The 26044-nt window shown below is 48.5% G+C and overlaps 10 protein-coding genes across 10 annotated transcripts; 5 read left to right on the top strand and 5 right to left on the bottom strand.

The window, feature by feature from the left end:
• Positions 1 to 1388: 1388 nt before the first annotated feature.
• On the top strand, positions 1389 to 2591 carry N7469_006412 (uncharacterized protein; the record flags this gene model as incomplete). The annotated part of the gene is made up of 3 exons (XM_056645330.1): positions 1389 to 1464; positions 1562 to 1840; positions 1912 to 2591. The coding sequence occupies 3 exons, from the start codon at positions 1389 to 1391 to the stop codon at positions 2589 to 2591; spliced, it is 1035 nt and encodes a 344-aa protein (XP_056500568.1).
• A 1076-nt stretch (positions 2592 to 3667) lies between these two features.
• N7469_006411 (uncharacterized protein) lies at positions 3668 to 4537 on the top strand (the record flags this gene model as incomplete). The annotated part of the gene is made up of 1 exon (XM_056645329.1): positions 3668 to 4537. One exon carries the CDS (start codon positions 3668 to 3670, stop codon positions 4535 to 4537), a length of 870 nt encoding a protein of 289 aa, XP_056500567.1.
• Positions 4538 to 5102: 565 nt separating this feature from the next.
• On the top strand, positions 5103 to 5798 carry N7469_006410 (transferase hexapeptide domain protein; the record flags this gene model as incomplete). Its single annotated transcript, XM_056645328.1, has 1 exon — positions 5103 to 5798. One exon carries the CDS (start codon positions 5103 to 5105, stop codon positions 5796 to 5798), a length of 696 nt encoding a protein of 231 aa, XP_056500566.1.
• A 461-nt stretch (positions 5799 to 6259) lies between these two features.
• Positions 6260 to 12431, bottom strand: N7469_006409 (putative filament-forming protein (Tpr/p270); the record flags this gene model as incomplete). The annotated part of the gene is made up of 2 exons (XM_056645327.1): positions 6260 to 12072; positions 12140 to 12431. The coding sequence occupies 2 exons, from the start codon at positions 12429 to 12431 to the stop codon at positions 6260 to 6262; spliced, it is 6105 nt and encodes a 2034-aa protein (XP_056500565.1).
• A 591-nt stretch (positions 12432 to 13022) lies between these two features.
• Positions 13023 to 13901, top strand: N7469_006408 (transcription factor TFIIE subunit TFA2; the record flags this gene model as incomplete). The annotated part of the gene is made up of 1 exon (XM_056645326.1): positions 13023 to 13901. One exon carries the CDS (start codon positions 13023 to 13025, stop codon positions 13899 to 13901), a length of 879 nt encoding a protein of 292 aa, XP_056500564.1.
• A 438-nt stretch (positions 13902 to 14339) lies between these two features.
• N7469_006407 (3,4-dihydroxy-2-butanone-4-phosphate synthase RIB3) lies at positions 14340 to 15266 on the bottom strand (the record flags this gene model as incomplete). The annotated part of the gene is made up of 3 exons (XM_056645325.1): positions 14340 to 14865; positions 14983 to 15100; positions 15203 to 15266. 3 exons carry the CDS (start codon positions 15264 to 15266, stop codon positions 14340 to 14342), a joined length of 708 nt encoding a protein of 235 aa, XP_056500563.1.
• Positions 15267 to 15903: 637 nt separating this feature from the next.
• Positions 15904 to 17984, bottom strand: N7469_006406 (uncharacterized protein; the record flags this gene model as incomplete). The annotated part of the gene is made up of 2 exons (XM_056645324.1): positions 15904 to 17852; positions 17942 to 17984. The coding sequence occupies 2 exons, from the start codon at positions 17982 to 17984 to the stop codon at positions 15904 to 15906; spliced, it is 1992 nt and encodes a 663-aa protein (XP_056500562.1).
• A 551-nt stretch (positions 17985 to 18535) lies between these two features.
• N7469_006405 (uncharacterized protein) lies at positions 18536 to 20202 on the bottom strand (the record flags this gene model as incomplete). The annotated part of the gene is made up of 2 exons (XM_056645323.1): positions 18536 to 20057; positions 20117 to 20202. 2 exons carry the CDS (start codon positions 20200 to 20202, stop codon positions 18536 to 18538), a joined length of 1608 nt encoding a protein of 535 aa, XP_056500561.1.
• Positions 20203 to 21397: 1195 nt separating this feature from the next.
• Positions 21398 to 22081, top strand: N7469_006404 (putative ubiquitin conjugating enzyme (UbcK); the record flags this gene model as incomplete). The annotated part of the gene is made up of 3 exons (XM_056645322.1): positions 21398 to 21504; positions 21587 to 21919; positions 21979 to 22081. 3 exons carry the CDS (start codon positions 21398 to 21400, stop codon positions 22079 to 22081), a joined length of 543 nt encoding a protein of 180 aa, XP_056500560.1.
• Positions 22082 to 22608: 527 nt separating this feature from the next.
• Positions 22609 to 24685, bottom strand: N7469_006403 (NupC/NupG family nucleoside CNT transporter; the record flags this gene model as incomplete). Its single annotated transcript, XM_056645321.1, has 3 exons — positions 22609 to 22890; positions 22962 to 24264; positions 24348 to 24685. 3 exons carry the CDS (start codon positions 24683 to 24685, stop codon positions 22609 to 22611), a joined length of 1923 nt encoding a protein of 640 aa, XP_056500559.1.
• Between the last annotated feature and the right edge of the window lie 1359 nt (positions 24686 to 26044).

Genomic DNA, 26044 nt, shown 5'->3' with positions numbered 1-26044 from the left:
ACTAGTGTAACATGTAACCATCGACAAATGAAGGAGAAAGCCATTCAAAAAAAAAAAAGAAGAAGAAGAACCAATGACCATATTTTCTTCTGAACAATAGTGAAGCAAAGGGGGAATAAGAAGGAGTTTATTTTTGAAGATTCCGTTCATCCGGAGACGGTCCCCAGGGCTGCAGCATAGCATCATCCAGGGCTTTTCCATGTCGTTCTCTATGTCTTTTCAGATGATATAAACCATACTGAGGATAGTTCATAAGGCTCAGTTCTTGAGCCATGACTGGAGACCGATGAGATGGAATTGTCTGGCAAGAAGTGCGCCACAAAGCATTCGGATACTCGTCTGTAGAGGGCAAAAATTGGAGGCTTTGGATCTCGGAGCAACTGCATTTACATTGTCTTGGCTTTTGATATGCAGATATGCCACGACGATACAAGTATCGCCGGCGAGGACGGCTGTCGCTATTTGTTGTCGATATCCCATTTTAAAGTTAATACAATACTTGACTCTAGCTTCCGCCAGGCTCACTTACAGAGATTTCTTGTCCTTCGCCCTGGCTCAAGAAGCTTCGGCATGAGAGACAGCAACCTTTCAGGATCATCAGGGGCTGAGCATACTAGTCCATGCTCAACATTTTTGCAGAATGATGAGTACAACTGCAATTCTCTCTCTTGGAGAAAGGAAATAGCCGAGTATTCAGCTTTTGCAACCCAATGCCAGGTGGCATTGGGTTGCAAAGCGGATGAATATGGATGGACAGAAAGTAAATAAACAGACGTGATATGACTATTTATGAGAAGACTATTCTATGACAGAAAGAAGTTGCGATGGACGTACACTGAAGAAGGGAAGGAATGAAGACCCATCATGCCGAGAAGGCAAGAGCAATAGTTTATTTCTATTGTACCTACAATATCTATAGGTATGTGTAGATAGTCAGACTGGAAGGTAGAGCTATCAAAATGTATGTTTCCAACGTCCTGTTTCCGATCTGGTCTACCTTTCAAGGCAAATAAAAAAAGAAAAGAAAAAAAATGAAAGGGGAAAAAGTGGGAGAAATTCGAAATAAATTCAAATCGAGTGTTTATAAGATATCATTTTTCAAAATTCCAGCCTTTTAGTTCTCACAACTTCTACAAGTCGACGTGGATGTGACTACCAAGGCCTCTCTCGAGATGAGGTCATCTTGTGATTTTGCGAGATTACGAGAGTTTTAACAGCCATTAACCGTTTGAAGCGAAACTGATGAGGTCTTTTTTCCCCCCTATTTTTTCTGTTGTTTAAATACATCGTTCTTAGTCAGGTGACTGGATATCATATCGCAAGATACTGCCCCTTCGGTGCGACAGTTCCATCCTTCTTTCCAAGCAGAACTTGTATGAATCAACAAAATGGTCTCACTCGAGGAAGTCAAAAGGCATAATGCTAGTCTGAAAGACTTGGGTCCTAACCTGGTCGCTGTCTTTGGTACTCACCCCACTCATCTCTCCCCATCCCCTAAGGGTCTTTCCGGGGACGTCCGGTATATCCACAATCGTGATAAGCTGACATGGATGATCAAAAGTCGGTGGAACGAGCGGAATCGGCGAAGCAACTGCCCGTGCATTTGTTCGCGACACGCTTTCATCGCGAGTCTATCTCGTTGGGCGGAACGAAACCCAGGCATCTAAAATTATCGAGGAACTGCGCCAGCTTAACCCGGACGGGCAGATCAACTTTATTCGATGTGATGCTGCGCGTCTCAATAGTGTTGATGAGGCGTGCAAGTCTATCCAACAGAAAGAGAATAAGATCAACTTGCTATTTATGAGTGCTGGAATTTTTACTACCAAAGGTCGTGATGGTATGACCACAAACTCCCTTTCCTTATGTACTAGCCTATACATATCCTTGCAATTGCTGATCGTCTATTAGAAACCGATGAAGGGCTGGACAAGAAATTCAGTCTGCATTATTACTCGCGCATGCGGTTTTTGGTTAATCTATTGCCCCAGCTAACCACCGCCAGTAATGCCAATGGCGGTGATGGATCATCCACCTCTAACCCTGGTCTTGGACCAAATCTTTCAAGGGTGGTATCCGTCCTGGCCGCCGGCCAAGAAGCTCCTTTGATCATGGATGACCTGTCCTTGAAGAATAACTTTTCTCTCCGCAACTGCGCCAAGCATACTATTACCATGACGTCTCTGTCTATGGAAGAGCTGGCGAAAGCGTACCCGCTAACATCCTTTGTTCACGAATATCCTTCGGTAGTGAAAACAGGAATCTTCCGTGGGCTGGGACCCATCACTCGGACTGCCGTCAACATGCTATCATTCCTCGCTAAGCCGTTTTTTGTGCCTCTGGATGAGAGTGGAGAGCGACATTTGTACGCCGCAACGAGTCCTCGTTTCCCACCCAGGGGAACCAAAGAGATCACCGATGTCGCACCTGGCTCGGATGGAGAGAAAGGAAGCGGTGCTTATCTTCTAAACTGGGATGGAAATGACAATGGCAATGGGAAGGCTCTTCAAGAGCTTCGTAAGAACGATGCTGGGAACAGTGTGTGGAAACATACTCTGGAGACATTTGAATCGATTTGTCGTAGGGATTGAGGTGACCAACGAAGTTGTTATTAGTGTTACTGCACTAGTGTAGTGTTATCTCCTCATCTCGCAGAAATAATAAGTGCCTCAGGCTTTGAAAGAAACAAGACAAGCAATTAAACTAATCTACCCCATAGTTCATCCATCGGGGTTTCATATGAGTGGGTCATAAGTTTGTAGTACAATGCCATAACATTAGTTTGAACGTCCCTTCTTTCTGCCATTCTTTCTATGCTATCAAAATATTGCAGTTAACAGTGCAAACAGAAGGCGGTAAGTGAAGAACTATCAAAAAAGGCGGTGCAAACTTTTGTCACACCAATGTACACCATTCGCTAACTCCAGTACGGAGTAACTGAAGTAGTTAGTTCCCTGATATGTTACTCTATATATAACAAAGGAGTTATTATTTACTATCAGTTGACATCCTGCGTACACCCCATCTCTAAGAAACTTCAAATTTAATTCCCCGAGAAATTCCCAGTTGGCTGATCCAATCCAAATAGACTTTCACACTGTACCATCGCGTATAGTTTCAACCCTGTAGAATTGTACGTATCAACTTGGACCCCCTTGAATGCATCTCCAATGATCAGCAACAGTCAGATCTTCCCCCGCAACTTTAACTCTGCATCATTAGTTCCCTGTCAGATATCAACATATCTACTTTTTCTATAATAATTGTATTAATCTCCCCTTGACCCTCTTTATTCTCTCCTTCTTCCACTTTTCTTAACCATGGAAAACGCCCGCATCACGTGGTTTGCCTCCGGAGGGGCGTGGACCACCCAGAAAAACCGAACTTGAACCGGGCGAATTCGAAGGCAAAGAAAGAAGAAAATAGAAAAAGGGGAAAAGAAAGGAAGAAAAATTCTTTTGACAGGCGGCGACCCCCCAAACATCGCCTCTTCACAGCGGTTTATCTGCGCCTCTCTTCGGTCACCCTTCGTTTCTGAGGATCTCCGCAGGCTAACCATTCGCTTCTGACATCCTACGAAGAGAAGGAAGGCCGCAAAAAGAAAAAGAGAGTGAGGAGAAAGATAAAGAAATACTGATCTGATCAGCACACTCTCTTTTACCACGCCATGTTTGAGGACTTCTCCTTTTCCTCACCGTCCTCTCGACCGGCGCGGTTGACACTCGATGCAGAGGATCGGCTGATGGCCGACTGCAACAGCCCGTTGATTTCGCCGTTATCCTCGCGCTGTCCTTCGCCCCATCGTCTGCGCACACTTTCGCGGCCCCGATCCTCCTACTTTCGCTCGCAACAGCCTCCAACTTCCGTTCCTTTCGCCTATGAACAGAATCGCTTGTCCATTTCCACCTTGACTCAGAAACTACACGAACATACCATTCAGGGGCCCAATGGCGAGCGCATCCTTGAGAAAGGCGATCGTGAAGGCGCCAGAATCTCGCGATACTCATCGGGGTATGTCCTGACGCCACCGGATACAGACCATGATGATGATGGGCACGGTCAACTTGATTCCTCGCCATCTCTTTGTTCAAACCCTAGCCCGACATCGGCGCCGGATTTTCCTGCTCTCGATGGGCCCTTGGAATATCAAAATATTCGACGACAGCGACAACAAATTTCTCAGATACAATGCAATGAAGGTGACATAGACTCGATCCGTCGCAATATCTATGCGGATGACGGCTACCCAGAGACCGTCCATGAAGATGATTGTCACCCCAGTTCTTTACCACCTCGATCATCACCACGTCGAAGAGCAACTACCACTTTACATCGGAGTCGATTTGGGCCGCCGGACTCATCGTTGGCAGAGTCGCGGGGACGAAGAAGAAGTAGCTCCGGTGCGATTCATTCACATCGTATAGAGAAAAGTTATCATGCACAAGCAGGTCGAGAGGCTTCCAAACGGAATGAACAAGGGCTTCGAAGGAAGAGCATGGTCAGTGCTGCCTTGGCCTCGGTAGTTGAGAGGCCTTGAAATCCTCTGGACGACCTTGCCACGACCTTCTTTGATTCTTCATGTATATACCTTTGAATGATACCCACTTACACTCAAAAGACTCAAAAGAGTAGCGAAGAGTATTACCACTCAGCACAGCACATCAGATTAGTAACTTAAAAACCTCGCAAGATTATTCACCAGATGCTAAACAGAATGTCTAAACAGCATATAGAAGATAAATTCATAAGTTCATCTAAATCCATTTAATAGCATGATACTACTGTATTACACATAGTACTGACAATCATCAGTCGTAGGCACTAGCAACGTCAATATTGAAATACTTAAGTTCTTCTCTCTTCACCAATATTTGTAATTATGTATTCATGAATCAAGTAATCATATTCTACACAACTAGATTACTTTTGCATCGATCAAATTGATCTAAAATGCATCCTAGCAGGCAGTTGGAAATGATATTGTTGTGTCTTGGCCGCTCCACTCCGCCCTCCGCCCTCCGCCTTCCGCTCCTCCGCGGCTTCTCCAACTTAAGTTTACCTTCAAATACAAAAAGATCCCCTCACTGCATTGGACAAACACAATGGCAACCCTCAAGCCACCATCAGCAACACATCGAACCTCATCCACACCCTCAGGCCCCCCAAAGGCCCCCGTCAAAGCTGATCCCACGACAACCATCTCCGATACCGTCATTTTCCAGGGTACACACCCAGTGACAATCGGCGCAAACACCGTCATTCACCCTCGTGTTCGATTCTACAGCTTCGAAGGACCAATAGTAATCGGAGATGGATGCATAATCGGCGAGAAAACAATCTTCGGCACAGCACCAACCTCACCCTCTTCTCTCCCCTCATCAGATCCACCAACACCAATCCGTCTCTCCTACTTCGTGACTATCGGCCCTCAATCCACTATAAAAGCAGGCGCACATATCCACTCCTCCGCCGTCATTGAATCTCTAGTCTCAATAAACAGATACGCAGAAATTGGCTCTCACTCAAAGATCTGCTCGAGCTGTCAGGTCCCGGAACGCGGCAAAGTGACTGAATGGACGGTTGTTTGGGGATCAGGTATTGGACAGCGAAGACGACGTACGCGAGAAGCTAAGATTCCTGGTCCAGCTGTCACTGTTGCAGCGCAGGTTGCGCAGATTCCTGCGCCTGGTCCTGCGCCTCCTGGGAAGGTTATTGAGGATGCGAGGTTGATGGTTTTGCAGAAGGAGAGAGAGATTCTGGGCCGTATGCTTGTTCCTGCCGGCCCTAAAAAGAGATAAGTCTCGAGAAGGGTCTAAGAATCCATGAAGGTGTCTCATTTAGCGGGTAGCTTCTATGTCGGACTTTTTCATTTTGATCTCTCTTTTTAGCTGACAGAATTTGGGGTGGTTTTCTTTTGTTTACTTTATACCCATAGCCGTTATAGTCGGAACTGGAGCGATGCTTGGATGATTACTGTATATTCTTGCAAATGAAGTCGAAATTAAATATCTGAAAAATACTAGTACGATTGATTTCAAATGAAATCATAATGATCACTGCCACTGCCACTGCCAGGTAGAGCGGCTTCAAAATCCAGGAACGCCATCGTACATTGACTAAATACACAACAAAAGAAAAAAAAATAGAATTTGGTCTTCACGATTTATATCGCGCAAAAGGACTCAAGACATAGTAGTAGACCTTTCATGCTCCATGAACAGAAATAGGACAGTTAAAGGTACAAGATAGAAAATATGTTTTATGCGCCTCCACCTCGGGCTTGTCCTCCTCCACCACCACCTCTCATTCGTTTCCCACTGGCATTGGTATCAGTGGGCACATCAGAAGCCTCATCACGCGTTCGCTTATTGCCATGAGGAACGAACTGGCGAGCTCCCGGGTTCATTGCACCACGGTTCGCGGTTGGGCTCTGGGCCTGATTTTGAGGAGCAGCATGTTGGTTTTGGTTTCCACCACGGCCTGGACCTCCCCGTCCACCGCGGCCTCGAGGAAGACCAATACCACGTTGTGCTTGCGGCTGACCCTGGGTCTGCTGCTGTTGTGGCTGCTGCTCGCCTTGCTGTTGTTGCTGAGCATGGGTAAAAGGCGTCTGCTGATGACCGCCACGGCCACCACGACCAGCGGCACCACCCCGAGCAACTGGAAGGTTAGACTGTAACGCCCTCATCATTCCAGGTGGAGTGTTATTGGCAGGAGGCTTGATTGGCAGGGACGACGTGGGCTGTTGGGCTTGCTGGGCTTGTTGATTTTGAGCTTGTTGTCCAAAGGGATTAATGGGAGCAGCAGCGGCAGCAGCAGCAGGCGCCGGGGTAGGTTGAGCCTCAGCATTTGTCGGTTGCTGTTGTTGTTCAGTAGCAGCAGCTGTTGACTCCGTCGGAGGGGTAGGGGCTGACGCTTGCTCAACAGCTGGCGCAGGCGATGGTACTGCAGCATTTGGTGTAGCAGCAGGGGTTTGCTGCATCGGAGTTTGCTGCGCTGCTGGAGCAGGAGAAGCAGGTTGAGCGGGAGAAGGTACAGCAGCAGGCTTCGGAGCTTGCGCAGCCGCGGGTGGAGGCCGGGCAACCTTTGCAATTTCCCAGACCTCAATCACTGGCTTCTGTGGTGTCTCCTCAGCAGCCTTCTTGACAATATCCAGTTTGACCAGAGCGGTCCGTTTCTGTCCATCAAGCATGCTGATACGAGCAAGAGATTTCTTATCGGAAAGCTCCACTGCGGACTTGACCTTGTCACCCATCTCATCCTCGTGCGCTTTTCGCAAGGCCTCACGCTCTTCGTTGAACCTCGATTCCGCGGCAGCAAGTGCTGCATCATTCGAGCCGGATGCTGTCTGAGCCTGCTGCTTCGCCTTATCCACATGGCTGCGGATATTGTTCCGTAAAATCATGCGTAAAGTCTCGTTCTTAGAGAGAAGTTCACGGGCTTGTGCATCGGTGAGATCAGGAAGCTCAAATGCTTTGGCAGGCGTCGAAGGTGGCTGCTCTGCATTTGCGCCAGGGGTCGCAGGAGTGGCCTGTTCTCCAGTTGGAGCATTCTCGGCCTCTTTGCGTTGAGATGCTCTAATCTCAGTTAATTTAGCATTATACATCTCCTTCAGCTTTTCAGAACGTTCCTTCAGCTTTGTCTCTAGCTCGGCATCCTTCACGGCCAATTGATCATCCTTTTCGATGAGAGCAGCCTCCAAACGTTGAATCTTGGACTCTAACTCTTGGATCTTCTGCTCATCACCAACTGGGACAACCTGAGTAGCTGCTGTAGGGAATTGTGATGCGGGCGTGGGGTTAACTGGCTCCTCGGTTTCCGTGGGCGTAGGGGCAGGAGCTGAGCTCGGTGCAGGCACTTGTGTCGTGGCAGTATTGTCGGCCGAGGTAGGGCCTCCTTCCGCCAGCTTGGCCTTGAGTGTCTCCAACTCTGCCTTGGTTGTGTTCAATTCCTCTTGAAGCACTTCCTTCTCTTGCAAGGCCGCATTCAATTCAACCTGTTTGCTGTTGATGCGCCCCGAAAGCTCCTTAGACCGGCTCTTAAATTGATCAGTGAGCTTAGTTCGTAAATCTGACACCCGGGTTTCTGTAGCATTCTTATGCTGTTCGACTTCTGCGGTAAGGCTGTCTCGGATCGAAATAGCCTCATCGCGGGCAGTGACAGCTTCATCACGCTCCTTCTCGAGGGTGGAGAGTTTCTCTTGCAAGGCCTCCATCTCCTGAGGGTCAACCCGATCGTACTTTTGAAGAATGTTTTGGATTCGCTTTTGATAGTGGTCACGATCGGCCTGGAGCAGTTGCATTTCCCCGTCCTTAGACTCGACAAGATTCTCAAGTTCGTGAATCTTGGTTTCAAGGGGTTCGATCTGCTGAAGAAGCTCGTCAACGCGGGTCGACTTCTCGGCAAGGGCTGTTTCGGCCTGCTTGACTTGGTTGCGCAAGGTGACACTGCTCTCACGGAAGAGATTTAGCTCATTGAGTGTCTCCATCAGCTTGTTGTGGTTGAGTGTGTTCTGATCACTATCTGCAGCAGCTCGGCGTTGCTGTTCAAGCTTGAGGCGTGTCTCGTCGAGTTGGCTTTGTGTGTAGTCGAATTGTCGTTGCAGTCTCTCCTTTTCGGAATTAGAGCACTGAAGCTGAAGATCCAGAATCTCCTTTTCTTTACGAAGCCAGCTGATAAGTTGTTGCTGGCGCTCCAGATTAGGTGCCAGCTCGCCTTCCTGCTCCTCGTTCTCGGAGAAGTTCGTTCTGTCGCGTTGAAGAGCAGAGATCTGACTAGTGATGCCTTGAACTTGCTCATGTAGCAAAGAATTCTGGTGAAGGACCTCCTCTCGGCGCTTCTGCAACTCCAGCAGCTCGGTATCATATCGGGCCTTCTGTTCAGCCCAGCTCTCTTCCTTCAGAGCAAGGTCTTTCTTGAGGGTTTCAGCCTGGGTGCGAATTTCGGTCATCTCAAGTTTAACTTGGTTGGCCTCAGCACGAACGGTTTGCAGGTTTCTGGCAGCATCCGCATGTTTGACAAGCTCATTCTCATAGTTCTGCTGAGCAGTTTGAGCAATTTCAGCCTGCGCCTTGATGTCTTCCTGGTGGTATTTGGCGGCTTCAAGGTGACGCTCGTTGTCATCCTTCAACCGTGTGATTTCAGACTCGAGATCGGCCTTCTGCTCCTCGAGGTGTCTTGTCGCTTCGGTTTGGTTCTCGCGAAGTTTGGTCAACTCGGCAGCATTGGTAGACATTTCTGTGGAAATCTCTTCAATGCGGGTCTCAAGGTCTTGGATCTTCTTGCTACGTTCTTCAAGAAGAGCGTCGGTTTCCTCGCGATATTGAGCATGTGTCTCGGCCTCGGATTCCATACGCTCCTCTGTTGACTGGCTGATTGCTTGGTACTCCTCGACGCGCTCTTTAGCGTGTGCTAGTTCGTTCTTCGCCAAGTCAAGATCGCGCTTAAGCTCGGAGACCTCAATTGAAAGTTCCTGCTCGCGTGTGAGGCCACTGCCATCACCAGAATCGTCGGTGGTAGCATGTGCTTCTGCAGGAGCAGAGGATGCGGCGGGTCGGGACTGTACGACTTGGAGGCGCTCCTCCGCGCTCTTGAGCTCTACAGTAAGCTCATCAACGCGGGTCTGGAGGTGGTCCTTAGTAGTCTTGATAGCGACCAATTCTTCACGAACCGAACTGAGACTAGTCATCAGGTCATCAATACGTTTCTGGTTCTGTTCTTGCTCATAGTCTCGACGCAGAGCAGCTCGTCGGGAATTCTCCGTCTCGTCGTTCAGTTTACGCTTGGTGGACTGTAGCTCAGATTCGAGGGTTTCGACGGTTGACTCCAATCGGCGGCGGTTTTCGGAGTCTGTGTGTTCACGCTCATTCAACATGCTTTGCATGTTGCCATTCAGCGTATCAAGTCGGCTGCGCTCATTTCGCAAATTTTCGAGATCCTCATATAGTCTCTTCTCAACGGTCTTCAACAGATCTCTTTCGGCCTTCAGATTGGCATTCTCGCGTTGAAGACTCTCAAGCAGACCCTTAGCTTCAACAAGGTCTTCGGCAGCCTGCTGGGTGCGAATATCCTGTCGGTTCGCATTCTCGAGAATTGAAGAGTAGCGCTTCTGAAGCTCGCTGTTCTCGCTCTTAAGCATATTGAAATTGCTCTGAAGGAGCTCCCCTCGCGAGTTTGCGGCCGCCAATTGGCTGCTTGATCGACTGATCTCGCTAAGAAGTTCGCTATTCTTGCGAGACAGCTCGTTAACTTGCTGGCGAAGGGCCGAGTGGTCCGTAGACGTTTCCTCGCGGTAGCTATCAAAGTGAGCTTGCAGTTTTCGTAGTAGGTCTGCATAATCAGGGGATTCCTTGATCTGGCTATCACTGGCTCCCAAAGGCGTAGCTCCAAGGGGAACAGACTGCGAGAAAATTGATGCGTCTCCAACAGTCTGTCGTCGATGGGTGAGCATACTGCGGAAGGTGTCGCGCTCCTTGACGTAGCTCTTGGATTGGGCTACAAGGTTGCCGATCTCATCACGGTAAGTTTGTACACGAGTTCGGAGTTCCTTCAGCTCCTCGGCCTCTTGCTGGCGCACGGCATCCTTGGCACGAGCCTCTTCACCTTCCATTTTGTCTCCAAGCTCTCGAAGCATACGCCGAAGGGTGAGGTTCTGCTCTTGTAGATCATGAAGATCCTTGAAGGTAGTCAGATTCTGGCTGATGAAGCGGCCTGTTGGGTTCAATTCAGCTGAGGATTCTTCGAGCTCCTGTCGGGCAATCCTTTCGAGTTCTTCACGGTCGTAATCTTCACCTTGCTTAGCGATGGCGACCTCAAGGAGCAAAACCTTGACCTCGGCACTCAAATCTCGAAGTTGTTGGCGAAGGATATCTCCTTCACGAGCAAGCCCTTCGACTTGTCCTTGCCACTTTCTGGCTTCCTTTGTGGCATCATCACGCTCTTTTCCAGATGTCTCCAAGAGGGTTGACATTTCGATAACAGCATTTTCGAGGCGGCCATGATCTGCGCGAAGTTCGTCAATCTCAGGCTTGCTGGCTTCGAGCTCTTGCACCATTTCATCAAGAGCGACGCGAAGTTCCTGGTTGGTCCTCTGTTCGGAAGAAAGAAGAGTCCGCATCTTGTCGTATTCGGTGTACATCTGGGTGAGAGTAAGACCTCCCTTCGTACGAGAGGTTCGTGGGGTGAAAGTACCACCTGGAGTACCAGGTCGTAGGGGCGTACTAGGTGCAACGCCATTGAGAGAATGAGCAGGGCTCATTGATCGATTGCGGCCTTCAGATTCCAATTGTGAGATAGTTGCTTCGAGCTCGGCAACACGGCGCTCAGCTGCCTGCTTGTCGGTGTGTTCGGTTTCATTCTCGACGCGTAGACGCGAGATCTCCTCTGCGGCGTGGTCCTTAGCTTTCTGTAGCTCGAGCTTGCACTCTTCAACACGCTCCTTGGCAGTTTTAGCGGCAGTTCCTTGGACCTCAGCCAGGCGTTGAGTGGCTGTCAATTCAACTCGGAAAGACTCAGCTGCTTGGATTGCCTCCTCCTTGAGTTGGCTAATGCTGGCCAGTGAGTCCTCATAGCGCTGCTCGGTTTCGTCGAGACGTGTCTTCAGAGCATTCTCACTACGACGAAGTGCATCGATGGTGGAGCTCGCTTCCTCGTTCTCGCGTTGTAATTCGGAGATGCGGGAGCTCTTCTCTTTGCGGAATTTCATATGCTCCGCACCCTTGGTCTTCAACTCGGTCTCGTACCACTCATTGTTCTTCTTTGTAAGGTCAAGCTCCTGTTGAAGATTTTGTTCTCGGAAACGTGCACTAGCAGCGGCCGAATCGGCTTTCTGCTGATTTTGCTCGGCAGTGGAAAGCTCCCGACGCAAGTCGATTGTTTTCTTATGCAAGATTGAAAGCTCCTCTGCGAGTTTGTCATGGGAAGCAGATTTAGATTCGAGAAGTGCTAGGCTCTCCCTCTTTTCGGCTTCAAGTGTAGAGATGCGCGATTTGAGAGAGGCGGTCTCCGATTCGCTTGAGGTTGAGGACGATTTCAGAATAGAGATCTCAGACTCGAGAGCGGACCTGGTGTTTTCTGATTCGGAGAAGAAAAATGTCAGTACCAGAGCAATTAATGAGATATTTAAACGCTATACACTAACCGGATGTGTGAAGGGATTTTCGCAACTCTTCTAATTCGACGTGGCCCTTTTCCACTGCTTCCTTCAAGACTTTGATCTTAGAGTCTCTGGTGCGACAGGCATTGTCAAGTTCCACCTCAAGGCGAATCTTGTAAGCATCAAGCTCATCATGTTCGTTCGCTCTCTTTGTAATTGACTGGAGAAGCTGGTTCACAAGATCAACAGTGGGCGCTTGTGTCAGGGACGTGAGAGTAGTTTCGGGAATCGAATAATGCGATGATAGGTAGGGAATCTCAATGGCAGTTTCAGCCATGATGATATGTGGCTCGCAAAAAGCGAGAGATTCCGGCTATTGAGCTCTAAAGAATCCGATGGTTAATGCGCAAGCTCGAACCTGGTGACGCGCAGTATGCACTGCTTTTGGACACATACACACAGCGCTATTGATGGGCCCTATGACATGGCGATATGAATAAGAAAGATACTTGTCGCCCCCACAAAGATTGGCGACAATATGGTAGTGGTCGGGTGGACTAACGATGAGGTGAGGACAAGGGCGAGCTTGGAGCGCGCTTTCAGGTTGCTTTCGATGAGTAGTCACGTGATGGACGATCACCGCTGTGGCTCCATTCATTTCCCTGACCTCTTTGACTTGACTCTCGGTGACTTGCGACCTGGAGGGTTTGATTATTTGCTACCACCACCACCATCCAATAAGAAAGCATTCAAGCCAGTTTTCTTGATTGTTGGACAGCATCGTACCCTTATGATTATTCTCTCCTAGTTCACAGAGCTCGCCCCGGCTCAGCCGCAAGCATCTGGTCTCAGTCTGACTTTCCCTTTTCTCACCCTTCGAGCTCGATACTTTCAATAAGAAGCCACTGTTTGATATCCTACCGGAACCATGTCATATCTCCAGCAGCAGCTGAAGAGCTTCAACGCAAGCGTGATGGAATCGGCCAACCGCTTGCCTCAGCAGAGGCGAGTGGCCGCGAATGCTCCATCTGCTAGCAGCTCGCAGGCTCCTTCGTCAGCGCCAACCCCTCCTTCATCCAGTGATCCAAAGAAAAAGCGACATGATGCAGACATCGTCTACTCTCAGCCAGCCAACACTGGTACCGGCAAAGACATTATGACCCAGGTGCTTTTTGCGATCGAGCACATGAAGAACAAGGGTGTTCCGTTGAAGTTCGCTGATATCATATCATATCTCTCCTTGCAGCATCGTGCCCATGATCAGGGATATGTTCAAGCGCTGCGAAGTATCTTACAGATGCATGAAAAGGTCGACTATGACCCGGCGGGCGCCAACGGCGAAGGCACTTTTAGCTTCCGGCCCCCTCACAATGTTCGCAATCCCGAGCAACTGCTTCGAAAGCTTCAGTCTCAGACCACTGCCGCTGGCATGAGTGTTCGAGAGCTTCGCGAGGGCTGGCCAAATGTCGAGGAGGCTATCAACCAACTGGAGAAAGAGGGCAAATTATTGGTTACCCGCAACAAAAAGGATGACCACGCCAAGATGATTTGGGCAAACGATCCTTCTCTCATTGAGCATTTTGACGATGAGTTCAAGCAGATCTGGGACAAAATCAAGATTCCAGACCCACAGACTGTGAAGGAGGCGCTGGAGAAGGCCGGTATCACCCCTACCAACAAGAACAAGGTGACCAAACCACGGCCCAAGATGGAACCAAAGAAGGTCAAGAAAGCCCGACGCAGCGGCAAAACCACCAATACTCACATGATGGGTATTTTGCGGGACTACTCGCACCTCAAACGATGATAGAACATACGGTCAACCTCAAGTCGAGGAAACTAAACTTGCATTGCATGGGCGTTTTATTTTTTCCAGAGTCGAGATCATCGACCTGATGATAGTTTGCACTTGCTGCTTTCGTTTTTGTCGGTTTTTCGTCCCAAATTGTACATTATGATAACAAAAATGATAGATACCCAGATAAATCAAATACGCAATTTCATCCATAACCTACGACCACCAGAAATGCTTATGCAGTACTTGAAGCTTCCAATAACCATTTCGTTTCTCGGATCCTCGAACCCCTATAAATTCCGAGCTTTATTGGCAATGCCACTATATTGAAATGTGTAGTATAAATCTATGTGGTCCATTCATCTACAAAGGTATCTTCAAGAAGTAAGGGCAACGTGGTGTACATCAAAGAAAGCATAACAAACTTCAAAGAAAACACAAAGAATTTCCTTAATGGCGACCATTTGAAACAGACTTGCCAGAGCCCTCCGTCCTCTCCAAATACTCCACCATATCTTCAATAGTGCACACCTTGATTCCCCACCGCTTTCCAAAGCGCAAGCATCCATCCCGACGCATCATGCCGTTGTTACCTCCAATCTCCGCCACTCCCTCAACAGTCTCACCATCGTCCACCAACTCCGCAATCACACCAGCCGGCGCCTTACCGGCTAGTTTGCAAAAGTCAACCGCAGCCTCAGTGTGGCCCTTGCGTTCGCGCACGCCACCGGCACGCGCCTGAAGCGGGATGATGTGACCAGGTCGGCGGAAGGAGTCAATCTGAGCATCAGGGGAGGCGAGAGTACGACATGTGAGGGCGCGGTCGTGTGCGGAGATTCCAGTTGTGACAGAGTCGTCGCTGGAGTCAATTGTGATGGTATAGGCGGTACCCTTAGGGTCGGTGTTCTCAGTGACCATTTGGGGGAGAGCGAGGCGCTTGGCCAGGTCTGGGGTAATTGGCGCGCATATTAATCCACTGTCAATGTATTAGCTTTGGATTTTTTTGACTGAAATTCCTGCCTCCGAGGACACCGAGCACCGTTCGCATCGCAATGCCGAGTCTCTGCCGGACGACAATAAGAGGTGTGCTCACCTGGTGTAGCGAACGAGGAAAGCCATTTGAGCCGCCGTGATTGATTCAGCTGCAATTATAAGATCTCCTTCATTTTCGCGGTCTTGATCGTCGAGTACAATGATAAATTCGCCATTCTCTGTAGTGAGTCATTGTTAGTTTGCGTGCCAAATTCGGAGTCCTCGGGGCAGTTAAGCAGGATGAAAGGAGGGGCAGGATCCTAGGGTAAAGCTCAACTCACTGAATGCAGCAATTGTATCCTCGATCGAGTCGAATTGAAGGATAGGGTCTGTAGTGGAAGGCATCTTGAATGTAGTATGGATTATCGACGTGATGGCAAAGGTTGCGGTGTTTGCCCCTCACTGCGCAATATGTATTCCAAATTATTCTAGCAGGATGTGAAGAGAATTGGAATCGACGGTGTGAAGTCGGTAAGCTTGCAAATTTGAGTAGGATCACGAGATCAAAATTATGAGATTATTCAGGTAAGGGGCCAGCCGGGAATCCGTAATGGCTGACAGTGCATTAGAAATCCTCGTGATAACTCGGCGCGGGGAACCGGGCGGTGAGTCGCCGATTCCGCTGCCTCGGATGCTCGGCGATCGGCGTGACAGGCCGGACTTAGTATGGACATTCATGGATTTGTACTAACGTGACTCGGAGGGTTAGTGCGCTTGGTTCAGAACTGCATTGAACGTTCGGTAGATTTATTTGCTAGTGGAATAGTAATAGTGCAGGTATGGTGCCAATGTAAATGAAATTCGATTTATTTGAATCTCTTCAACACTTGTGAATGCCATTGGTGAAATATATAAATAGAATAAAATCAATATATATCAAGTCCAAGTCTAGTCGCTTAGATTGTAATATAAACTCAAGGCAAAGAAGCCCAAACATGAAACAGACCATGTTGGCACAAAGCATGGACGCCCGTCAAAGAAATTAGCCCATGCTATCAGTGCCCATCCAGCGAACCTCGTCGGCCTGTCTTTCTAATGCTCGTCGCATCGTTTCCGCATATCGCTGTTCATTTTCCCAGTCATCACGTTGTTTGTGCCGCATTTCTTCGCGTGTCTGCTCGTCGACCTCGGCATGCATGAACCAGTCATCCTCCATCTCCTCATCCAGATCCGCTGGCATAGAGAACTTCAGCCGACCAATGCGCTCTCCTGTCCACACAAGAAGTTCATCACCAAGCAGATTGCCACCTGTTGGTAGGATTTTCCGCGCCACCTCGCTATTGTTGTTTTGCGGCTGGGAGCTAGGCCAGAGCCCACGAGGCTGCGGGCTGTCATCGTTGTGTGCAGATTTACATACACTACCGCGTTTAGAAAATGGGAACTGCGGTGAAGAAGAATTGATATTCCAACGTCGAACTTCTTCTCGACCATTTCGCTCAACCCATTTGACATTACCCTCGGAATCAGAGTATACGACACGATTGCCATGCGATGCCACGGATAGTAACTTGGAGCTAGCTGCACTTTGACGATTCTTGTAATCTGGTGCCAACTGCGATGTTCTGTTGGATGGATTGCCTTCTCGATTTTCAGAGGATGATTTCAGGTTGTACAGCTCTAATGAGCCTCGGCCGTTGTATTCGCCGCAGGCCACGATATTATGGGAGTCGAGATACGTAGAGTCTGCGTGGACTGGGAATCGAGGCTCAGGAGCAGATGCAAGGCCACACAAACGACCACCGGAATGAACTGTACTTTGAAGGCGAGGGAAGAAGCGGCGATCATAGCACAGAATGCTAGGAAAGCGACCTGCGAGGAGGATGGTATTGAAGTGTGGTGCTGGCGGATGAAGAATTGACAACGGTCCTGGCTGGAATAGTGGTGCATAGTTCTCGTCTCCTGGGCCAGGACTGCGGATCCGGCGAGGAGGGAGGCCGTTCGGTTGGAGTTGTAATTGTGGTGAGTCGGAATATGGAAATATATCTAGCTCTGGGATCAACGGAGTAGAGTTTTTCTCACACCGCAAGCTAATTGTTTCTTCTTCCTCTAATGCAGAAAGTCTAGCGTCATGAATCTGCAAGCTCAGCGTCGTGGCCAGTGTCAGTGGCACTGAATAGTCAGTCTCCTGGGAAAGTGCAAAGATCGACCATGGGTACCGCTGTTGTGATACCACTTTGAGTGTTTCAAGATCAACCTCGTTAAGGACATTCCCAACAGCCAAGTACGCTCGTCGTCGGAACGAGTCAACACTGACACCCTCGCCAAGATTGATAAAGTCTGGAGATGTTTTCGCGGGCGAACGCTCTGGGCGGCCAGAAAGATTGGCCATGAGGGCACCAGGCTCACTCATTCCAAGTATGGCCCCCTTCGTCGATTGTGAGTTTGCACTATGAGAATGATTCAGGTCCCAAATGCAGACACTGCCATCATCAAGCGGTGCTATGATTTTATTTTGCCGTGTAGAACTCCAGTCCTTCAACAACCCCATACCCTTCACCTCGAGAGGTTGAGGCTTCCTCCCCTGGCCCTTTTGAAATGGCTGCTGCACCCATGATAGTGACATAGGTCCATGGCGGGCGATATATTCCGAATACCAATCGACATGTTCTCCGTCAGCTGAGGAGTCCCACTCCGCGGCCGCCTTAGCCCTCTCACTCAATGACAGAGCTCCTGGTTCCACAGAACTACCTTCCCCCTGCTGCGAAGCTGGAGGTTCAATCAAATCACGCAGCGAGTCCTGACCCAGTGTACTCAACGAAGCTGTCGAATTCGTGAGCAGGCTTTCTGACATCCGGCCGGCCGGACGGGACGCCTGCAAAGCGGCCCAAGATTCCTCATAGCAGTGCAGTTTCCACAAATTATTGTCGCGGGCGATATCAAAGAATTTTTTGGAAACAGATTGCAACTGAACCTTCTCACATGGAGTGAGTACTGACCATTTGAGTCAACATATCAGCATCCGGACGGATTTTTGGAATGTGGTGCGGGGAAGATTCCGCGGGGGGTAAACAGCGGCTTACGGTCGATGATTTTGGTGAGGATCTCTACCGGAAGCTTGTCCATGAGGCCTGTGATATTGAAGCATCTGGGGCAGACAGAAACGGAGAGGTGTTGGGGTCCAGAGGAACGCAGTCTGTCATGTTTCGTCTGGAAAAAGACGCCTCTCGCGGGGGATCTGCAGCGATTTGTCACGTGGCTTAGTAGAACGAGAGATTCGAAGTGTTAAACGGGGAAATCGAGAGACGAAAGATCACAGAGAAAATGAGGTAAATTGTGCTAGATAGATGGATGCTTTTTGGTAAGTTTCAGATATGAACATTTGTGGATGGGGGTTGAGGAAGACTTGAAACAAGGCAATTTCACATGAACTATTATCATTGAATAGTTAATTGAGATAAGTGTATGTAATACAATTGTAGTCACCTTCGTACCAGCTTCGAATTCCCTAATAAATTCACCCATAGCCGTTCATACAACAGACATTATAGACACTCAAGTACCTAAAGATAATTTCCAGTGAACCCCCACTGGATCGATATGACCTCCTCTTTTGAGCCGTGAGTAATATAAATTCAACATGAAATATGGAGCAAATGCTAAAGCAAAAGTATGATCTAGTCATCAGGCTTGTATACGGCGTCTTTACAAAGAATGGTGACCTTCTTGAAGAATCGACGCCATTCCAGTGGGTCGCCCTTAATCTTGACGAACTCAACCTCGAACAGGCCTTCAGAGACACACTCAATTAGGACTTTGCCTTGGAGAGGACACATTCGGCCATCCTTAGCAATCACTCGAATCATCGCAGATGTATCACCAGCAATAACAGCAGGAACTGACGGAACTGGAACACCTAATCTATGAAGAGCTTCGCAGATTAAAGGAACCAAAAGCTTCAGTTCCCAGGCAGAGTAAAAGCGTGTCATCGAGCGAGACGGAATGATGTCTTGGAATTTCTGTGCATTTTGTGTCCGACTCATAGGGACGGATGGCTGTTGCGAGAATTGGGACATAGTAGGCTCGTCCTCGAGATGGCTACTCATGGCCACATCTTGGGACGCAAATCGTTTCCCGGCAGGTTGGGTTGATGAGAATTCCGACGCCAAATGTGGAGTATCCCAATCCATCACCATACCGCCACCTGCCATCTCTGGCTGCGTGGAAGAGAAGCCCGCGGACGCATCACCGTTATCCTCCATATCCATATCCATAGCATCGAAGCTTCGACTGGCGCCCTTGCGTTTCTGTGATAGAGGGTCTTGACTAAAATCGATATGTAGAGATTCAAACATGGAGGTTGCAAGATTGATGGGGTCTCGCAGCTTGCCGTCTGCTGATAGGTATTTATTTGATCGTGTATACCAAGGGTGCCTTCGCACGTCTTCCAGCGAGAATCGCGCCTTGGGGTCTACAGTCAACATACCGCGCAATAGTGACAGTGTGGCCGCGGGCAATTTTTGCCAGAGCTCGTCGGTTGTTCTTGAGTTCGTTGCGAGATATTCGTGGAATTCGTAGCTATCGTCAGTAGGGCTGTCCCATGGCGTGTTTCCCGCCAATAGGACGAAAAGAACAATACCACAGGACCAGATATCTACCAAATCGGGATGGTAGCCTGTTCCCTTGTGCTGCCCGCGAGTACTGGAGGTAATCACTTCTGGAGCAATGTATGGAGGGCTTCCACAAAAAGTCGAGGACAACTTCCTTGTCCCTTTGTATTCGAACAAAGCAGCCAGGCCGAAGTCTGCTATTTTCAGGTTGCCATCAGCCGTCAATAACATATTTTCCGGTTTGATATCACGGTGGCCCACGCCCTTGGAGTGCATGAAGCTCACAGCACTGACTAGCTGGGAGAAATAGACATGTGCAATATCTTCTCCGACACCCTCATCGGCCTCGATCTTGTCGAAAAGATCACCACCCTCAGCCAGTTCCATGGCAATCCAGCGCCATATATCATCCTCGCCGGTTTGGTAAAAGCTAATAATATTATTATGGCCTGTAACGTGTCGATGTACCGTGACTTCTAATTGTAGTTGGCGCGCACTGATTTTGCCATGACGCGCCGCGTAGTCCTTGTGGATATATTTGACGGCGAATACCGGGTTATCAGAGTCTAAAGGACAGGCCTTTTTGATACTACACGTCGAATTGTATGAGTATTGATTCTGCAATGGTCAAATATAAGTTGTACTTACCAAGCATAAGCACCTTGGCCAATTGTTTTGGATACAATGCGGAACGGCACGTCGTTGGGAAGCGGGGCTAATTGCGAGTGCTGCATCGTGGCTGGAAGAGTTGGACCAAGGGAGGGAGGAAGATAAAAATGATAAATGAGTGACGAAGATCGACTAGATACTATACATTGCGGTGAAACGAGCGTGGGATGCGATGTGATGTGGCGGCGAGGCGATGCGAAGCGCAAGGGAAGAAGGTCGCCCCCTCGACGCGGGAGTCGACGCGGGCCACTTTATCCTGATCGGGAAGTGTGTTGATGGAACTCGATCCTGTGATACTAGCTATGTACATAATACTCGTAGTTTATACTTCAGAAAATGAAAAAGTTAATTTTGAAGCTGATCAATTATAGCCTCTGTTTATAATTGAGCCTGGGATTTACTAGTAAAAGCAGCCTATGGTATTGTTGTATACGATGTGTGGCCTAGATCTAGTGTTGACCCCGCTTAAAGCGGCGATTTGTATGCGTAATAGGATTAAGCGTGGACAGTCCCGAGAAGAAAATTTTCTATTCAATTAAGCTCAATTTCGGCTACACGGCTGCCCACATTAATCTACTATTATAGATGTACTAGACTTTTCTCCCCATTCACCAGTGTTACTAAATGTGATAAACCACGGTCAGAATATCAAACTGCTGCGTGACCCGCAACTCGCACTAGTTTGTCTTCCAAGATCGCCCGGCCTGTGCGTGACCAGCTGAATAGTTCCATTCTCTCCTGGGGGATATCTTTCTAACAATCCATAGTATATATTTCTGTGACCTCTATACATAGTGTAGTTCATTATCTATGAACATATTTATAGATATTCCATAGTATATACTAGTATATATGTATAAATGAACTCTTTGTAGCCCCTCGAATACTCGTCTTCGCCCCTTCCGCATTCGGCGGGGTCGTGGTTGCCGGGGTAAACAACAAAAAAAGGTGGTTAGCGCCGTGATGCTCTCACGTCCTCTTCTTTCTCTTCTTCCTCTTTCTTTACTCCTCTTCTCTTTCAGATCCTCACCTTGGCACTTCTCACATTTCTTTGAATCCTAACCTCCACCTTCATCTTCTTTTGCCCTTCGTCGCTTTTGGCTGAGTGGGTCCAACTGTTTGTTCGGATTCGTCGTCATTCCAGATAGCAACCCTCGTGCTACGGAGACAGTTGCTTGCATTCCAGACACGGCCCGGGAATTTGCGGAATTTTTGAGATCCTTTATAGATTCTATCTCGTTTCTTTTGTTACTTTTCGTGATGGACTACACCATGGAAGACACTCAGAACTCGGCGCCTGACGCCCTCGAAGCAACCAAGCTGAATACCTCTGGCCAGCGAACAGAGACGCAGAGCGTCACTAAGCGGTTAGTTGACCGAATCATTCCCTCCAGAAATTATAGCTTCTTTACTCTAAATAATGCTGACCTCGTCGTTTACAACGTTTAGATTGCAGGCTGAACTGATGCAGCTCATGCTTTCGCCTTCGCCTGGCATCTCCGCTTTCCCCGACGCCGACGGAAACCTCCTCTCGTGGACGGCAACCATCACCGGTCCGACCGAAACTCCTTACGAGAACTTGAACTTGAAACTCTCCTTCTCCTTTCCCAACAGCTATCCATACTCGGCACCTACCGTCCTCTTTAAGACTCCCATTTATCATCCCAATGTCGACTTCTCTGGCCGAATCTGCCTCGATATCCTCAAGGACAAATGGAGCGCAGTATACAACGTACAGACTGTTTTGCTTAGTCTGCAGTCTCTTCTCGGCGAGCCTAACAAGTAAGTAGTCATTCGCCAGACTTGCACAGCACCATTCGCCTAACAATGCCATTACCCAGTGCGAGCCCATTGAACGCCCAAGCTGCCGAGCTCTGGGATAATAACCAGGAAGAGTTTAAACGTCAGGTTCTGGCCCGACACCGTGATCTGGATGACGAATAGATCGTCAATCTTTAATCAATTTCATTGCACACTGGCGTCCGTTGGTCCGCCGGATATACCCAGCCTTGCTTCTGCTTTTGCGCCGGGAAATGGGTGGCACGAATGCATAATTGCCCAATATCATGGGCTGGAGTTTTGGTTTCCGTGGCTTCGTCTTTTTGATTCCTCATTTCCGCGCTTCTTTTCTGATCATGCCATCTTTGTTGCACGCATTCAAGTATAGGCGCGTGTTTGATTGTTTTCATACAGCTAGCGGAGTTTATTCAATCCACTGCACCCATATTCACACATTTTTCATCGAGAGCGGAGGCCGATCCAACAAGTATAAAGACAGTTTGATAGCCATCACTGGGTACCACTTTCAGCCAATGTTTTACGAGTTGGCCAGGTGATTCGAACGAGAAAGTCCTTTGGAGATGATGCATTCGCTATGTACTTTCGCCACTTGCTTCTAAGCTAATGTTTCAAGAATGGCAAGGCAATACAGGTTTATTATAGAGTCCGTGAGGTAGCAACGACTCGATCCTTTAGGCTGATGCAAAGTACTGCTTCTCATCCGTAATGAGTAGTCCAGCGACAGTGGCACTGGTAAAGGTACTGATGGCGCCGGTGATCATCGCACTGACAGCAACACGTGAGACATCTGCACTACGACCCGGAGAAATCTGAGCCAGCACACCGATCTGGTTACCCAGGGAGCCGATGTTGGCGAAACCGCACAGCGCATAGGTAGCGATGAGACGCGAACGATCGGACAGATCGGCATAGTCCGGCGAGTTCTGGAGGGCGTTATATGCTACAAACTCGTTCTGTAAAAGGAGGAAAGTTAGCCAGGGATCGTTCGGACGAAATTTCAAAGAAAATAGAAATTGAAACGTACGGAAATAAGTTTGAGACCAATCAGCTGGCCGACCTTGAGCAAGTCACCATTGCGAGACACTCCGAGCAAGAAAGCAACAGGGTAGCAAATGTAGCCAACAATCATGTGGAGAGTCAATGGAGGATCGTTGATGTTCAAATAACGACCCCACCATGTAAGAAGGCCGTCACAAAGGGCAATTAGCGAGATAATACACAACAATGTGGAGGCGATCATAGCGGCAATCTTGAGACCAAGCCAAGCACCCGTAGCAAAGGCGTGTAGCGCATTTGCAGATCGATGCTCTTCGTTATCGGGCACAACTACACGACCGGCTGTCAAACTCTCTTCCTCCTCGGGCCAACGAAGCTTCGAAGTCGCCAGCGAAGCTGGAATACTCATGACGCAGGCCGACACCAGAGCTTGAGGGTTGACACCCATCGAAATATAAGCAATCAAGACACTGCCAGCAATGGTTGCGAATCCCGAGGCCATAACTTGATGCAGCTCGGCCATTGTGAGATGTGCAACGAATGGGCGAATCAACATAGCCGATTCACCCTGTCCAATAAAGGGAGATGCAGCAGCAACGACAGCTTCGGCACCGGAGACACGCAAGCTCCAGAAGAAAAAGGTAGCAAACTTTCCGATAAACCATTGCAAGATGCCGCTGTAATATAAGAGCTGGACAATGGAGACGAAGAACAGAATGGCCGGGACAACACCAACCAGGAACCAGTTTCCTGGCGCTAAAGCTGACCATTTTGACCTGTCAGTGTCCGGGGCGACATATTGCGTCATGTCAAGGAACTCCTGCTGAGTTAAGAAAGCAACACCGTCATCGGCGAAACCGAGCAATTCACGAGCAAGAGTTGAGATAAAGTTAAAGATATCATAACCTGCACCAGATCGGAGAACGAATAGTGCAATGATGAATTGAGTCAACATGCCCACAATCACCGTATGCCAGACGATCTTCTTCCGATTGCGCGATGTGGCCCATAGCACAAAGAGGAAGACCACCAAACCGAATAGACTCACTGCGCGATTTTCGCGAGTATTATCTGCAGTCTCAGGCGAGGCAAATGAGCCGATCAAGATGACACCAATACACAAAAGAGCTGCTGCCGGTGTTCTCAACTTCTCCGGAATGATACTGACGAATCGCGGAGCGGTCTGGTTCCAGATCCAATACATAGGTTTGGTGATAATGCTGATAGGAACGTAGAAGAAGAGAATACGCAGCGTAATGGCCAGGTATAGCAGGAATGGAATCAACCATCCCCGATCATATCGATGCAGAATCAAACCTGCAATCCACCATCTAGGCCGAAGAGCATAAGTCTCGGGGAAATTCACTATGAATGAGTTTGGACCGAAGCCCTGAAGAAATTGACCAAAACTCACCCGGTGAAAAGCAACCAAATCACAAGATGCGCGCCATGTCGCCAGTGTTTCATCAATCGGCGATACCATGAGCGTTGCGCCGGTTGAGTAGTTCCTGTCTCCTCGTCTCCCGTGCTGTGGCTTTGACTTTTACTAGCATGGTCCAGAGGAGTTGGTTCTGGGACGATGCCTTTCTCAAATCCGGTTTCCTGAGAATAGACGACTTCATCTTCCCGACCTTTCTCTGCAAAGGCAGTATGGTGATGGTGTGTATGATGATGTTGATGTTCTGGCTGCAGAGCTGGATCTGCGCTGGGCAATTCCTGGGACCCTATGTCCCGAGGAGTATTATCCGTCATTTTTTTGGGAGTTGTATATGAAGTTAAATATATATATTCGTTGTTGAAATAGTTGGACGAACGTTCTTGAATCCGATCTCGAGCGAGAAGCTGAGTTGCGCGGTCTCCAAGAGTATCCCTTTTGTGTCACAGATTTAGGGTTTGGCGGACAAGGAAGGAAGAAAAAAGGCGGAAGAAAAGAAGAAGCTTAACGCGAATGTAGCAGTCCCCAAGAACTATCTGAGTTGAATCAGGGTAGAAGGGGTGCGCAAGTTTCGAGTATTATAGGCGATGTTATCAGAAAGTAGAGGCAATAATCATTGTGGCTGATTTGTTGGACGCATTCCATGCAAGATCATTGGGGAGCTGGTTCGTTTATCAACGACAACGGCATGAGATTTTTGTGCGGGGAAAAAATGCAATAAAAAAAGAGAAGGAAAAAAATACACTAAAACCCTAAAAAGAATAGGATAAAGATAAAGACGATACGAACGTGGTTAAGCAGCTCTCGGCTTGTGGTCCGGGGCCTCACAATTTGTCCTGACTCTATCAGAGCCATGGACCAGTAACGGACTCGCCGACGGAGTTCCAGTCTCAACGTGAGGGGGCTTGCATGTAACCAAAAGACCCCTGGGCCGCTCAATTAAGTAAAGTGATAGTGTAGTTGCACCACTATCTCGGGGTCTAACACTATTCAGGCGATCTCTTGCCACCAGGACGACGATGGTTGGCTGACGATCTTCATTCAAGGAGACTTGAATCTCCGCACTGGTGAACGGCAAGTGGAACCTGATCATTAGCGTCCATGGAGGTCGCGTGTGCTTTGCCAATTTTTCTTTCTTTCTTTCTTTTTTTTACTTTTTTTTTTCGGGCTGGGCTTTCTAGAATCCAATATGCGTGGGCGATGGGAATGGTGGATGCGGAGATGTACTCCATGTGTTTGCCTTTCTCATTGTTAGTACTACATTGTCTGTAGTACTAGTAGATGCCCCCACAGGTACAGCCCCCTGTTGTCTGTACAATGTACTGTACAGAGAGCATCTGAAGATCTACTTTGCACATCGACTCTCGATGGAGAAATTTGTGCCTGTGGAAAAAGATAATAAAGGCCCATAAATTTTGCCTGGTAGAAATCTCGGTGGCGTTCCGAATGGATCCACCACACAACCAAACGCTTTAATCCCAAGCTTAAAAAAATTGGTCCTATCTTTTGTAGAGAAAAAACAATGTATGTTTTCGCTATTCACACCAGCGTGAGTTCATCCTCGTATCCTTGACTCCCCGGTATATGTCCCAGCCTCACGCCGGCGACCTCCGTCTCATTCCTCTGACCAAGGGGCTGATCTTGGCAGAACAAGTGCTTACACTGTTGTCTGTTAT

Source organism: Penicillium citrinum (assembly GCF_028827155.1).
Source record: "Penicillium citrinum strain IBT 23319 chromosome Unknown utg000005l:1.0-1900146.0:1.0-1900348.0, whole genome shotgun sequence".
NCBI lineage: Eukaryota > Fungi > Ascomycota > Eurotiomycetes > Eurotiales > Aspergillaceae > Penicillium > Penicillium citrinum.
Note: the sequence above shows the minus strand (reverse complement) of the source record. Positions and strands in the feature narration are given on the sequence as shown.